This window comes from Lagopus leucura, unplaced genomic scaffold, assembly GCF_019238085.1.
Source record: "Lagopus leucura isolate 7727_CA_CO unplaced genomic scaffold, USGS_WTPT01 Super-Scaffold_73, whole genome shotgun sequence".
NCBI classification, from domain to species: domain Eukaryota; kingdom Metazoa; phylum Chordata; class Aves; order Galliformes; family Phasianidae; genus Lagopus; species Lagopus leucura.
The window spans coordinates 15,787,404-15,804,410 of record NW_024962252.1 but is presented as its reverse complement, the minus strand read 5'-3'; the positions used below and the strand labels follow the sequence as shown (position 1 = coordinate 15,804,410).

The following is a 17,007-nucleotide window of genomic DNA, read 5'->3' as shown; positions in this document are numbered from 1 at the left end:
ATATAAAATAGAGAATGGCCACCTAAAACTGGAATGCTAGGTTGAGTTCTCTAACATGTAGGTTATACTGAGGCACATAATACCTCATCATGAAAACAATGAGCTCTTGGTATCCCCAGAAAAAAGCTGTTGCATAGGAACAATTTAATCAGAACAATTTAACTAAAGATTGTTGTTATAAATAATATAGGAAAGCCCAATGCCAGTGCCCTCTCTTTTCCCCCCTTTGACTTACTGAAATTGTCTATAACTTACTACATAAAATAAAACAATTTAGCTCAACCTTGAACAAAGTCACAGGTAAAACACTGAGGTTAAAAACAGGTATAATGAGAACAGACAGAACATCCTCTGAAGCCTCGGGGGTTACTTGATTCTCACTACATTTTACTCTATCAAAAGGAGCTCAGTTATAGATCCCCAAATATCCTAGCTACTTAGAGGAACTCTAATAAAACCTCTGCAGTGGTTTTATTTTTCTAATAAAACATCTTCAGTGTAGCAATCTCTTTACAATAAATAAATGAATGAATAATTTAAACAAGTAAAGGAACAGTAAAAACAAAGAGTGTCAAAAATTAACTTCACAGAAGTCAAATGGTGATAGCATATGTAGACACAGTTAAAAACTGAATCACTGACTTAACTGCCTAACTTCTGCCACTGATAAGTGTGAATTTTGGTCTTGACTATATGTTTAATATTCACTATTACAAGACTTTTAACTAGACAGTGCCTACAAGTGAAGTTTTTGCAACACTGCTACTCACAGAGGCTAACTCTGCCTAAGCTAAATGCTCAGCAGAGGCAACTCCATATAATATCTGAAACTATAGTTCTTTCTTGTCCATATGAAATTTCTTAGGTGAGAGGAGAGAATCCTCTTCTACATCATTCAAATCTAAGGTATCTTAATCAACTGCACTGAAAACTCAGCAGTTTGTATTTCAGTCAGCTGAAAAAATTACAGCAAAATTTCACTAAATTTGTGACTCAGAAAAATAGGTAGCTACTGGCTGCGTATCAATGAGCAGCACTGAAAATATTCTCAAAACCCGATACCATGAAACCACTGAACTCATGCATCTTAAAATTTCTAATGAACTACTTCTGTAATTGTAGCTACTGGATATTAGAACTGGATTTGAGCCAGTTCAAGTCCTATTGAGGACTATTTTATGCTTTTTAGTTCTTTCAGAAGCAGTTCCTTTACCTTCACCTTCACTATAGCATGATTAATCCCTTTAACTGCGGACAGTCAGAAGCAAAATATTGATGAAAAAGTTCTGAAGAAAAGCAAATTTTTAATCAACAGACATTTTTATTTTATGAAATAGTACACTGTTTCTAGGAAAAGTCAGCATGTATCAACATAAAAGAAGTAACTTATTAATGACCTCTTTCAACAGAAGAACATTTTTTCCCTAGCTGTCAAGATCTGCGGTCTCCTTTAAGGTACATCGCAGCCTGTTTTCCACTATCCTTATCAGGACTGTAGCTATTATCTTTCCCTCCCTCACAACGATCCTCTATGACATGATTAGCAAAATGCATTTGTAGTCTTGGCATTAATAGAAACAACTCATATTAAATACAAGAAAAATACTATTACTGTTTTACATTTCTGACATTTATAGTAGTATACTGGTTAATTGCTACCATTTACAAAGTATTTCTAAGAGGACTGCCACTAAGTACTGTTTCAGATTGCTTACTATGTAACTGGCATGACTTAATTACTTCAGCACTGAAAGAGATTTGTGGGTAGTAGAAATAAGACCTTAAGTTTTGAAAAATAATTCAAAAAACTGTAGGAAAATACAGTAGAAAATACATAATTTTGTTTTTCTTGGAAGTCTTTATGATGTAAAAATTTTAAGAGAATGATAAGAGCCTGCCAGAAAAATATTAACTCTTCCACAAACACACAGCTGCAGTTGCTTCTAATGTTTTGAAACAAAATGGCTGAAAAGCCTAGAACTGGTATTTCTTCAGCAGCAAAAAAGAAGATATGAATGACAATATTTTAAATTGGTGTTTTAGATCATTAAGACTTCTTGTTCTTTTGTCTTTTTAATAGAAGCAGTTATAACATATGGGGAGAAAGCCATGTTCAGAACTCCATCCTTAGACTATTTACTACAAAAAACTCTTACAGTTCTTTGAGAAAAAAAATCAAAATTTGATTGACTTTGGTTTTATTGCTCCGAAGCCCTGCTGAGTTCACCTACAGGCCAATGGAAACATTATTCCAGTCTGCACCATAACAGCACAGATACGCACACATTCTTACAAAGTGTAGTTAGTAATGATATACACAGGTACTTCTAGCCAGCATGACAGAATGAAGTACTTTATTGTATGGCCCAAAGACAAATTCCTTTTTGTATAGAGATGAAAAGATTATAAAAACTTAAGTTAAACTTAATGAGAAAGTAAAAATACTTCTTAATACTTAATACTTTTTAATACTTACTCAGAAGACATGCTTGTCATGACTAGTGTCCTTGTTGGCTAAAAAAATGAAGCAAACAAGAAAACATCAAAAGCCTGAAAACATTTCTACTTTGAAAAAACTTAATTGATTAACCGTACTATTAAAAGGATTGAACTACTTGATAATTACAGTATCATTCTGGGAAGAGGCAGTACTAACTGACATATATACTAGAAATATTAAACATTAAGGATGTGGAAGGAAAGAAACCCCTTCATAATGTCTGGTATCAGAGCATCCAGTAGGAGAAAGCAAAAATGGAGTTTTTCATCAGTTAAAACAAAGTGACAGATTTCAAGAGTAGCACAGCAAGCACAGGACTAAATAAATAAATAAATAAATAAATAAATAAATAAATAAATAAATAGTATTTACTGTCTTCTGCTTTCTTCTTTTCTTGATCAGATTGAGATGAAAAGGTAGCTTAACTACAACAAAGAAACCCTGTAATTTAAAATGATTTCCATTTCTTACGAAAGAAAGACAAAATCTGTCTGAGATGCTGAAGAAACAAGAGTTTGCTTATTTTAAAGAATATACATTATTTCACTCTTAAATCATGCCTAACGAATAAAAGTTGACTGAGTAATAATTAACAAGGTACAAGCTAAGATTACAAAAACGCATACAAGAGCAAAACTGAGTCACCTTAGAGAGCATAGTCCCAGCAGAATCCCCTAGCTTATGTGCAGAGTGTCTCACACAGATTTTAAATCATTGTTTCGTGAGTTAGTACTATAGAAAACAGAAGAAGAGGTATCCTTCCATCATCAGTAATAAACATAAGGCCTCCACCATGCACAAAAGTAGGACAGAATATTATTTACCAGTATCAGAGAAACATAAACTGAGCACAATGATCAGACAAACATAAAATGATCAACATGACATAATCCTGTAAGAAAAGCCTAAGGATTACGTGTAACTACATAAATATGTACAAGAATGTATATGTTAGCATTTTAGTTTTGTAGAAAAAGTAGATCAATTGACTTCTACAATAATCTCAAAACAACTCTTCCTAATCTTAAAAATCAAGACATGAATTTCAAGTTTCTTGTCTAGGTACCACTCCATAACAAATATTCATTTCCATTTCTAACCTCACTCCAATATAATAAAATCTGGCTTCCTGTAATGTATTGAGATTACATTTGATAGCACAGTTCAAAAATGACTTGAGAAAGATTCAGCAATGAATCATAGAACAGAAGGAGGAAGATATTATGATGCAACACCATCCGTCCTCTCTTATCAGTACAGAGTTGTTGTCCACTTAAGTGTTCAAGCAATTTGTCTTATTTACAGATGGATTCTTTGGAATTACATTTGAAGACTAATATCATAGAGTCATAGAATGGCCTGGGTTGAAAAGGACCATAAAGATCAGTTTCAACCCCTCTGCTATGTGCAGGGTCACCAACCACCAGACCAGGCGGACCAGAGCCTGGCTTTGAATGCCTCCAAGGATGGGGCATCCACAGCCTCCTTGGGCAACCTATTCCAGTGCATCACCACTCTCTGGGTGGAAAACTTCCTGTTATTCTTCTACTTCTGCACTATTGCTTCGTTCCAAAAAACATTATTCAGAAACATTACATGGTCAAGATGACTTAAAAAGATGATAAATACAATGTATAGATGCTAATATCATCCTGTAGGTGAAGTGGATAAATAACATAAATCCCATAAAATATTGAGAAACTATAAATTATTGAGAAACAAATTATTCAGCCTATTCAATATTTTTCAAACTCATGATAAAAAAACTGCTCAGACAGTATTATGTAAATGTAAAGAAATAAATGTAAAGGCTCAACAGTAAGCTCTACAGTACTTCCAAACTGAAATGTTCATTTGATACACTGATTATGAAAAGGCAAAAATAACCAATTATAGAACAGAATAAAACTTCAAATGATGAAAGGATGAAAATTTTAAATTGAAATACTTATTTGGGATAAATTTTACTCAGTATTTTTGGAATGCTGATTATTAACATACTGCTAGCCTGAAAAGCTTGAAATCACAGAATCACAGAATGGCCAGGGTTGGAAGGGACCTGAAGGATCATGAATCTCCAACCCTGTGCCACAGGTAAGGCCACCAACCTCCCCATTTAATACTACACCAGGCTGTCCAGGACTCCATTCAGTCTGGCCTTGAACACCTCCAGGGATGGAGCACTACAAGTGGAGCTATGCTATACAGTAGTGAGGATGTACCTCATAGTGTCAAAACACATTTTGTTAGATCTACACAACTTCAAGGGATCCTGGAATCTATAATTCTAAGGGATCCTATAAAGGCACAGAGCATGGCTTTGAAGCAACATATTCTCTTTCCACTCTTTCTGGGTTGAAACCCAGTCAATACTGAACACGTATGCTTCAGCATGACCATAATGTTCTCCTTTGACTTGATGTCTGGAATTAAATCCACACAAAATAATTGCACTAGTTTCTTGGGGTCCTTGTGTAGTATTAGCTCTACAGCAAGATCCTAATGTGCCTGTTCAGAACGTGCAGAAAAATTTCTCACATGTTTAAAAAATAAACACAGTGAAAACATTATTAATCAGACTACTGATTTTGCCAAAGCTGTGTTAAAAGACTTACTACATAAACCAAGGCCAGAGCAATTTGAGATCCTACAGCTGTTTCTTCAGCTTCAGAGAACAAATGTTCATTAGAAGTTCCTTAGTGCCTATCTTCAGGGAAGTGAAAATACTGTACCCACACAACTTGGAAAACCTGCAGCCTGACATGACCCTGAAAACTCTGCTTTTTAACTGCAGCCTTTATGCTACAGCACACAACAAACAAGATGGTATACTGAATGTTCTGGGTGATGTTTTGTCAGTGTCATCAGCACCATTCAAAGATTCAAGAATGCAGAAACATGCATACAGGAGGTAGAAATTGGGATAAGTTTAATTTCTTCCAAACTACTTTTTCATCTTCATTCAAAACTGCATATTTTTGCAAGTAAGGGGGGGTCATTTTCTACATTTTGTTTTATTGCTTCAATTAGACAAGCGGTTCTCTTTAATACACTTGTATGCAGTTACCAAACAGAAAACTTAGCAAAATTGTTTTAATTTTCAGTAGTACATTTTTCAAGTTAATTGCTTTCTTCCCTCTCTTGCTATGCAATTTTTCTTCAATGCTACTTGCGCCTGTTTTTATTTTACATTTTTCTTTTATTGCAAAATATGTTTTGAGTTAGCATTTTCTTTTCTGATTAGCAAAAAGACATCTGGTGAGCATTGCTATGTATTCTAATGCACATTTGAAGCAGGATTATTATTAATACAACTCTGAAAAAATGGTATTAAATGAATAAGACCTTTTAAAATTTATCATTTTTTTCTCTCAATCAAGAGGAGTTGCACATCTGTTTTCTAAATGAGAGCACATTTATTTCTGGATTGTGTTTTAGATCTGTAATGAAGGCTGTATTAAGACTCCTATAGAACATTTACATGCCTCAGCTTTCCTTTATATGTTTCTTAAGACTACAGTTGCATTAAATATTTCTTTTTAGAATCTGTCAACAAGATTTCTCCACATCCTATGAAATACATAACATGCATTTCAATACCTCAAAGAAAGCAGTGTTTGTTATTTTTTTCAATTCTTGAAACACAGCGTGATACATCCTGTATCTGAACCGCCCCACATCACAAAAGAGGCATCCAACCTCAAAATGTATTCCTTTCTTTTTCTAACTTTAAGCAGGTGCTTCTTGGAGCTGAAGGAAAATAAGAGAAAAGCCTTGTTTTGTACAACCTGCTTTTCAAAAACTGTCATGAGATGTTTGGGTCAAGAACATAGACCTCTGGTTTCTTCCAAGGATGGACATCAAGGAATAAATACAACTTCTGAATCGTGTATTCCTTAGACTGAATGCTCTCTTACACCTTTGACAAGTTCTGAAAGAAATGGGCTTTGAAATACTCTAATAAGATCAAATGTATACCGTGATGGGTGAAAAAAAAAGACTTTCAACTTCAGAACTCAACAAGATGCGTAGTTTGGCCAGTATGCTAGGGACAAAGGACTTCTTTTGGAATGTGAGGGAAAGGGAAGAAGTGCATTCATATGCAAATATAATGCAAGGGAAAGTACGAGAGCATTATGACAAGCATTTTGTAGTCTTCCTAGCCTTTTACTTTTTGGCTATTGTAGCTCCATCAGATGGTTCTGAAATAGATTCAGAACTCCTATGCATTCTGTTGATCTTAACAGCTGTATTCTAGGAGTCACATTCTTCCCTCTGACAAGTACAGGAGCCAAAAAAGAGCCAGATGCAGCATGTGAATTATCAAGGATTGGGTTAATTTCACTTATTCTTTTTTTGTTTTACTAGGGAAGTTTGAAGGAGAGGATACAAAACTTTAAAGCTGTTTTTAGAAACAATCTATAAATTATGTTAATTTATTCTATTCATATAATAGTGGCTCACAGCTGAGAATAATTGGTAATTATAGTGAATTATTTCTATTTGGCAGTTTTAAACATTGAATATTCAAAGTTATAATTTACTTTCTGGTTTGCCTTACTCCAGTTATCATCAGTTCTTGATAACGACATTTTTCCAGTTTTCTCTGTCTGCAAATTGAGTTACAGTTGTAATTTCCTGACTAAAAAGCAAGACCTCTGCTTTGGTGCTAATGAGATGTGAAAAATGTACCAGCATTAACCAAATCAGAACTACTATGAGGAAGGTTAAAAAAAAAAACAAACACCACACAAAAAACAACACATACAATGTAAACTATAACAAGAAAAAATTAAAATGAAATTATATATCTGAGAATTACGTTTCCCTCAATGCCAAAGAACCCTAGAAATACTGTTGGCAAGATTAAGGTTGATCAACAGCTTCAGACTGATTTCACCCTAATGCTGACATACTTTACAACTAACTGATATTTTCTGTTTTCTACATGCATCTGTAATAGCTAACATGTTTTAAACAAAACAAAAAAAAAATCCACGTCGTATTCATTTCTTCAACAAAGGATGGATTTCACAGCATTTTGCAGTTTCATTGACGTGGTGAGGTTGATTTATGTTCTGAAGATTGCCAAGCATACAGCGAGGAGACTGGGATTTTTGGTGAATATACTCCTGAACAGCAGTCTGAAGTCCCCAAAAAATCAAGGCTGGATTAATTTTAGCTTTGTGTTGTGATCTAAGAATGCAAAATTCAGTAAATACTCTGCTGACAAGACTGTAACCCACTTGTTTCAGATAGTCAAGTCATCCTAAGCCATCCATCTTCAATCCATCTTCCACCATCAGATTCAAGAATGCCATAGACTTCTAAGGAAACGTATGGAGATGACATAGATGTACATCACAGAAACTGTGATTCTAGGATTTTCTGCTCTCTTTCTTACTCATATCCACTTTTTTTTTTTTTTTTTTTGGTATGGAAGACTGCGGAACAATTTCCCAGTTACCAAATTGCAATGTTAACAATGACCTATATCACTGTCTTGGTACATTTCCAGTTTTCTAAACAGCAAATTTTTAAGTGAACAGTAGCTGTAAGTGTACCTGTGGAAGCAGGAAACACTCTGAACTTGAGTTGAGAGGAAGTTGTATCTCTTGAATCTTATCAAATGAGTATCTGCAAATTCCATTTGTATGAAACAATAACTAACATTTCTCATTTATATTCTGCTCTTGAATGTCAATATTACTATAAATTCTGAATGTTTGAAACAAACTAATGAACACAGCGACATTTTGGTTATAGCAACACCATAAGTTGTGTCTCGTCCGTAAAAATAAACTTTCCTGTTGGATTTCAATGTTCCATTCAGTGGCCTATTTCAGGCACTCCAATAAAGATAATGTGACTCATAACATTAAATCCTCTTATTTTTGTGTTGTCTCACAATGCAGATTGCTCAAAATCTTATTTCCTATTTTCAATATTATGCTGCACCAAGCAGACAACTAGATTTAAACAATAATCAACTATTCAGTTGCCATCAGCTAATGTTAGTCAGGCACTTTCAGGATTACTTCATATAGGACATATATGGCAATTTGTGAACATCAAACATTCTGGGATCAAAAGAGTTACACCTAAAATTACAGCGACAGATATTTGGTCCATACCATCAATGTTTCCTGACTATCATGGAAGAACTCTTTTTTTTTTTTTTGCAGATAGATTCTATGAAGTCCATACTGCCTTCTCTGACAAAATGCGATTTTAATTATCAGATACTTAATTTAATTATTATTTAATTATTTGTTTATTAAATTAATTATTTTTATTAAATTTAATATTAATGTTAATATTATTAATTTTTTATTAAATTAATTATTATAATTTAATTATCAAGATACTTAATAATTATCCCTCGATTATGCATTTCATTTCATGAAAACTTCGAAAACTGCACCACAGTATGTAAAGGACTGCTTCTATCCCCGCACCAGTATCATACACTGACATTTCTGGATCAGGGAAGCCACCTGCTGACATTCACAGGCATTAAATCAGAGTATATGTCTTGATTGAACGAGCGTGTCAGTTTTGGAACTGTGCTCAATGACTGATCTAAAAACTAGGAAGTTTTAGAGGAACTACATACAGACCATTTTTTAAAACGTGTTTTTTGATCCGCCTTTAGAGACTTCAATGTTAACAACACACAGAAACTCTTGTTACTGTTCGTTATCTTTTTTTTTTTTCCTTCTTTTTAAACAAAACACTTGTTCCATTAAAGATTCCTAAAAGTATTTATTATCTTCCCCTAACATGTCTGGGATTGTCATTAAAACTGCTTTGTCTTCAGAGCTTTTCTTAGTTTACAATTTATGTAATTTCAGTAGCTATGATTAGAAGTCTTCAGTGTTAAAGTGCGAAATAAGCAAGTCTATATAAATAGTATAGATAGAAAAGGAAATTGGAATGCAATCTAAATTGTGACAAAGAAGCAGCTAAACAAAGATATTCTTGATTTTGACTTCTGTCAAAAGACAAAACAGAAGAATTTCATAATTTTTGCTTCAGAAAGGAAATATTTTCTAACTTAACTTCACTGTCACTTCATCAAACACTAGGCAAAGTGTTATAATGTTTAAGCTGCAACCATTGCAAAAATGTGATTATATTTATTAAAAATTCACATCATGTTTGGTTTGTTTTTAGGAAGCTTCCTGAAAGAAGTTTGACTGGTACCAGAGAAGCTTTGTAATTTAGTTATTTATAAAAATGTAGATACCTAGCACAGTTCACTCCAAGACATTATCCTGTTAAAATTTCTTCAATAAGAATTTCCTAGGGATTTCCTATACTGGCTTTATAAATTTTGTATGTATGTATGCATATAAATTATGAGTAAGAGATCTTGAACATTAATAACTGTGTAATACAGATTAACAGACAATTGCTGGAAGGAGAGAAAATAGCAAGTGCTGTTTTTCAGTGCAGTCAAGTGGTGTATTAAATGTAACACACTTTGTAAAGTTCTTCTCATGTTTCAACCAGGAAAAAAGCAACACTGTCTCAATATTAATTTGCACAAACTGCAACTGGAAACCTTTAAAATTACAATAGCACACTTATAAAAAGAAATAAAGCATTTGTTCCTGTGTCACAGACATTCAAATCAAATCACCCCAGTGAAATGGATGGATATGAAAGAAGCTATCTGAAAACACTGAAATGAATTTTCTTCAGTTACTGCTTAGTGTTTGTTACCAGCAAACACCTCACAAAGCAGGCTTTGCAACCAGCAAAGCAAGGAGAAACATTAAAACATCCCACTTTCTGTAAAGCCAAAGTTTTAACTCTTCTTTGAAAAAGGGTAACAACTAAAAATTAACTTCTTATTGCTTTTTCTTCTTTTTCATTGTGTGATAGTTATGTTGGGATCCTTCATTAAAAAAACAAAAAACTAGCACTACAATGCGATGCTCTCGTAGTGTAAACACTCAGAAGTGGGAATGAGTGCCAATAAATGTAACAAACCTCCAAGCGTCCTTCTCACAGACAGCCTTATGGCCACTGACTGTTTATGGATACATATTTAGCAGCTTTCATAAGATTTCTGTTACAGGAAATGAAACTTTTCTGGACAGGTGTTTCAGCTTAATGAGGAAACATTCTTGAAATGTTTATTGTAGGACAAAGATGAAGAGTGAGGTTGATTTATATGTTCTATATAATTCTTATTAGTTTTACAACTGATATGACTGTATGTATTTAGAAGAAGAAGGTGAACACTTTCACAGAATCACAGAATCAATTGTTTGAGTTGGAAGGGACCATTAAAGGCCATCTAGTAGAACTCCCCTGCAATGAACAGGGACATATCCACAGCTCAGTTTAAAAAATAACAAGCAATAAGACACAGGCAGGAAGTCAAATTGTAATTTTGAACAGGAGCAGATGACTGGGCCATGAAAAATAATATTCTATCTTCAAGATGCTTGAAAGGCTGAAGAGCCTGGTAATGGCATCTGCTCACAACTTCAGAGTAAAAGGATTAAAAAAAAATTGATCAAACTCTTCAAAACTCCACCTACAGAACAATGAAACATCTGTCTAATTTGTTTCATGTCATTACATCCTTCAGTGCCTTAGGACTACCCATTTTTTAAACAATTCAGCATTCATTTTAATTGTACGCCTTGCTACTATAGTACTGATGAAAAAAACTCTATTTATTTTCCTGCTTATCAGTTTTACATTTAATTCTAACATAACTTTCAGAAGACAAAGTAAACTTAAGATCCAGTGCTGGCCCAGTCATCTCACTTTGTTTATTCCTATCCAGACTGAGCGATAAGAATATAAGAGCTTATAAAAGTATAAGAGCTTATAAGAATATAAGAAGAAATATGGAATATTCTTCAGAGACAGCCATAGTGAATGATCTACTATACATATATGAAAAAAAAATGCAGTGACATGACTGCCACCACACGTTTTCAGAAGGCTGAGTTCAGTGGCTATATAAATTGTTTTTGAGCACCTTTCACATAATATTTCAAAGAAAGTAAGGTTTAGAAATTTTTTTTTTTTTTTTTTTTTTTAACATACATACATCATGCATATTCTGTTTGTAGGTAAAAAGGCACTCAGTGATTCTTCAAAAAGAACTTAACAATATGTTAAACTGACCTTTTGGAGTCTTCTGGTTTTTCTTACCATCCCTTTGTGCTTACTCTTTTGTTCATTAAAAACTTTGCAAGAACCATAAGTAACATCATACTCTGACACGTGATTTTCATCACCTAGAAAGCAAACATAATACAAATTTAGAAACATGAAATGAAACTGCCACACTCTATAGAGCTCAGAACAATTTAAAAAAAAAATCTAACTTAAAAATTTGCATCAGTTCACAGAATCAAAGAATTGTAGGGGTTGGAAGGGACCTCCAGAGATCATCGAGTCCAACCCCCCTGCCAAAGCAGGTTCCCTACAGCAGGTCGCACAGGTAGGCATCCAGGCAGGTCTTGAACATCTCCAGAGAAGGAGACTCCACCACCTCCCTGGGCAGCCTGTTCCAGTGCTCCGTCACCTCACTGTAAAGAAGTTTGTGCAGAACTTCCTATGCTGCAGTTTCCAGCCGTTTCCCCTTGTCCTGTCTCCATTCACCACTGAAAAGAGTCCGGCCTCGCCATTGTGCCCCCCACACCTTAGATATTTATAGACCTGGATCAGGTCTCCTCTCAGTCTTGAAAAGTCAAGGCTGAACAGACCCAGTTCAGTCAGCCTTTCTTCATAGGAGAGATGCTCCAGGCCCTTCACCATCTTCGTGGCCCTCCGCTGGACTCTTTCCAACAGATCCCTGTCTTTTTTGTACTGGGGAGCCCAGTTATTTTTCCATTGTATCAGTTACGAAAAGAAAAATGACACATGAGCACTTGACTTTATCCTTCAGTTTCTCATCTTCCAAATACACTAATTATAAAACTAACTGTAATTTCTGATATTTTGAGTACTGCATATTAATCACAAATAGAGAATGAGCAACTCAGCTTTTTGTTTAAAATTTGTCATTTCTATGAATACACAAAGAAATATTTCGGAAGCACTGGTGCTATATTTTTATATTTCTTACTGAAACATGAGAGCTTTTAGAACACACTGTTTTTATCCAAAATATCCTGAGGGTCCAAAATGTGTTTTCAAACAACAGTTTGTAAACAAATCAAGCAAGCTGTTAGCAGGCAAGGATTGACAGCACATGCAAGCGTATAGATCCTGTTATTTAGAAAAAGGCACCATCCATGAGAAGGTACTCTAATATACGACGAAAAGCAGTATTTCTCATTACTTATTTTTTAAACTAACTAAATTTAATTTGTCGACTTTGTTTCTAAATGATAAAATTCTGGATTCATTTGAGAAATTAACTTGCTTGCAAAAGACAAAAAAGCTTTGATCTATCTTTTGATGAAGTTTTAATTTTTGAAGATTGAGGTAGGTTGTTCTTCCTAAATTTAATTCAATTGAATCCATGTTAGGACATTCATTAATTTTTCATTTAAAAGAAACACATGACATCATTTAAAGAAAGTTTAATAAATAGTGATTGAAGTGACTCAAATTCAATTCCTTGCAAATAATCTTGCCATTACTTCAATATTTCCCATATTTAAAAGTCTAACTGCCTATTCTATTCAATGGAAATAAATAGAAGGTGTTACTTTTAAAGTGACCTAGGTATTTGTTATTGCATTAAGGTCCATCATCTTCAATCATACAGCAAGACTGATGGCAAGAGGACAAAAGATCTTGCCACACAATAAAAACAAGATAAGAAAAATAAATGTCACTGTTTGGAAAATGTGAGTTTAGAAAGCTACTACTAAACATTTATTTTTAATCTTAAGTAAAAGATACTGGGCCACAAAATATGTCAGGAGACTACTGACTCCGTTGCTTCACCCCAAGCAGGAGGACTGCATAGTGAAAACTGGTTAAAAACAAGGTATCAGTCTGTTAAATTCCAATAGAATTCCCAGTCATTTAATTCACTGTAAAATGACAGTACACCAGCATCTTGCTTTCTTTCCTTTTTTTTTTTTTGACCCGAATGTTCAGGAACCTTAAATCTTGCTCCACTTAGATTTAAATCCAAAGACTTGGATTAAAGTTCCAGTGATGGTTGGACCTCTTTCTAGTTTGGCTTCATTCTCATTTGTTCTCTGCATTTACAAGACAGCAGGAAAAGTCCATCATCTTTTTAATTATCAACTCAAGGACCCTGCATACTACATAAGTAAGGGTTATTCGTGGCCATCCAGTTCCTACTTCCCCTGCCCGTGTTTCTGCTCACTATTATTATTCTTATTATTTTTAAGAAACAGTTGCTCAGTCAAAAGTAAGGTTTTCACACCTTCAGTAGCTTTTCCTAGGGCGTTTCTGATAAGGTTGAGAGAATTGTTTGAAGCAACTGTACTCACTATTATCCATAAATTTAATCAGCAAACTCATGGCACTGTGTGATTAGGTCCTCTAAATCCTAAAACATTGCTCAGTGGCTGGTATTAACATCTTTATAACTGAGATGTCTCTTGATTATTACAACAAATTACAACAATAGAATGGCTTTAATTTACAATTTAAGTTTCTCATAATTCACGATCATTTGAAATAGAATATTATCTTCAAAAATCCCATTGATATTTTGACTTAAAAAGCAAGTAATGGTTAGATACTATGTGCTAGTTTTTGTTCAGTAAAATCATAAACTTTTATTATAAGCTTTATCTGCAGTGTTCTCCTTTACGAATATCTTAAAGTGTCACTGCAATTAAGTTACGCCACATCTACTATTCTATACTTCTATGGCAAGTGTCATCAGACTTCATAAATTCAACATCAAAATAACCTTTAACTCTATTTTGAAATACTTGTCCTTCTTGTTTTAATACATTACAATTAAGTTTTTGTGAAGATAAAAAACAAGGAACCAAGCATAACTTCTCTTCATTCCTCACTGTTTTTAAAGGACAAGTAAAATGATATTAATTAAATTTAATTTTAAAGATACGCACAGTATTTTAGATGAATTAAGCACCTATCTCAACATTCTAGACCTAGAACCTCAGGTAAAACACACCCATCTAAATCAAACTTGATCATTTTTGTACTAAATAACGTAATGATATTTCCAATTCCTTATTTCAGTCTTAAACAACATCTACTAAACGATAACTGATCTTATTCATGTCCTTTGGCCAACTAAGATAATGTTTTCACTATAAATATCTAAATTCACTCAGTTAAGCCTTAAATATACTGTCAAGACTGGAAATGATGCTAGATCCAGTTCAACTTTAAGTGATTTTAGGATGATTAAAAAAAATAATAATAATCTTGTACTTTTTACCTAATATTATTTATTGTTACAGCTTTGACATTAAGTCATGGGAATTCATTGAATTTAAGTATTAGTGTTCTAAATGGTGTAGTTCATGTGCCAACTTATCATCAACCCTACTCAAAGGTCTGTAAGCAGACGGAACTGATTTCAAGGTAAATTGATGTATAACATGGGTGTCCGTCCAATGGCCTGCCTGGGCCACATTAAAAAAAAAAAATTCGTATTAAAGCATAAAAAAGGGCAACAAAAACATAAAATTAGTGGGATGCTTGACCTTGTTTTAGTGAAACTAATAAACATGTTAACTTACTAACTTATGAAATTGTCATACACAATAAGACAAGCTGAAGCTTATTAACTAGGAAAGAAAACTTACATGTCTGCTTAATGACAAAAATTGGTATCTTCACAGGCACACACAAAGGCAGTTGTGTGCAATCACGGTGTTTTACCCACCAAGTGGCATGCGTGTCATATGTAAGGCATGCTGGTTTTGACTCAATTGAGTGCAGTGGTGAGTGTGACAGGCTGAGTTAACAGTGTATTGTGCCCTCCCCTTATAGCAGTCTGTTGCTGCCTATGCAGTCTGTACTCAAGCTACGCACATAATATTCATGGAAAGTATTGCTAAAATCACATGATAATGGTAACAATTTACAGTCTTGTGGGGCTGCATTTCTAGCTGTCATGTGACCTGCAGGCTGGGCGTGATTTAAAACATGAATGACAAGGAAATCTGCCAATGACATAGATTGTCAACCTTTACAACAGCAACATTGTATACCCATAAGCTTAAACTCAAAGCCACCATTTTGGTCATCCTGCAACTGCTAGAAATCTAGGCATGCAAACCCAGCATTTAACCCAGTTAAATTTCTACTTTAAAATCAAAGAGTAAAAGTAGTCTGTAAAGAGAATGCTTATCAAATGTTACATCTTGTCATTAAAGACAACGGGTAGGAGTGCCACTAACTTAAAAACTGGGCAAGAAAAATGCTAGATATTTAAACGTATACAGACATTGAGTCAATCTTACAATGAGCATTTTATCACTCCTAACCATACATATGTAAGGGGTAAATAATAATATACTATTTACCCATTTTCAAACCATGTAAAACATATAAACAAAGCAATCTACTATTTATTTACTAATTAACATGGACGTGAAATAAGGAAAATAAATATTAGAAAATAAACATCAGAACGTATTTAAACCATATTTAATCAATATTCATGATTACATTTTACAGTGTCACAGTTAGAAGTTTAAAACACAATTTTAATTTTCTTCCACGAAACTTCCATTAACAGTAAAAATACAATTCAGTTTTTATTACTGATCTCTTCTATTTTCAGATGAGCTTGTAACCAGAAAGGATTGAAAGGAAAAGTGTCTGGTAACTTTTGTTTGCTGAATACTCTTCCTTAATCCTCTCCTCCAAAATCTGTGAGCTTAAACAAGTTGTCCAATAGAAGTGTAACAGGCTAGAATACTGGTCTCAATTTCATCACTAGAATTCATGATTTAGAATTAACTCTAATTGGGTTCATACATTTGTGGGTACACTTATATAATGTAAACCTGCATCTATTTTATTGTTTGTTAAATATCATATAGCAATGTACACAGATGTAAAGAACCCAAAAGAGCAAGTCAGCTCAATTCCCACTGATAAATACACAGTTACCCTGTAATATTTCTAGTGAATGGATTTCATAAGCGTGAAACCAAAACTGTTCTGCCCTTTAAATAATAAATTTTATATAATGTATTGATGCTTTGTGAAAGTTTTTTGTTTTTGCAATAGATACATCCAACAGCAAAGTATAGGTCCTAACTGAACTTCTAACACTCTTACAAAATGGCTGTGTAAGTTATAATGAATGCACAGGTTGTTTTTCACAAGAAAGATGTTGAGCAGTGGAATAGAGCGGAGACTACGACATCCTGGCCAGGGTAAGAAATAAATTCCAGAAGGCTTTAGCAATACCCAGTATGATCAAACATGAATAATGTTGAGCTTTTGTGAAGGAATACACAAGGGGAGGACTGCTAAACAAATGTAAAATTAAACACGGCTTTCATAAGTAGTAAGAGAAGCAAAAGTGGAGAGCAGAGTAAGGAAGCCTGGTA

The 17,007-nt window shown here is 33.9% G+C and overlaps 1 protein-coding gene across 2 annotated transcripts in view; it reads right to left on the bottom strand.

Annotated features, from left to right (window-relative positions):
• MCPH1 (microcephalin 1) overlaps nt 1–17,007 on the bottom strand; it is a 120,817-nt gene that overhangs the window by 86,989 nt on the left and 16,821 nt on the right. For both annotated transcript variants that reach the window (XM_042889177.1, XM_042889186.1), the window contains exons 9-10: nt 11,654–11,766; nt 2,477–2,514 (exon numbers count right to left, since the gene is read on the bottom strand). In XM_042889177.1, coding sequence (XP_042745111.1) covers nt 2,477–2,514; nt 11,654–11,766 — 151 coding nt within the window. The remainder of the gene's footprint in view (nt 1–2,476; nt 2,515–11,653; nt 11,767–17,007) is intronic.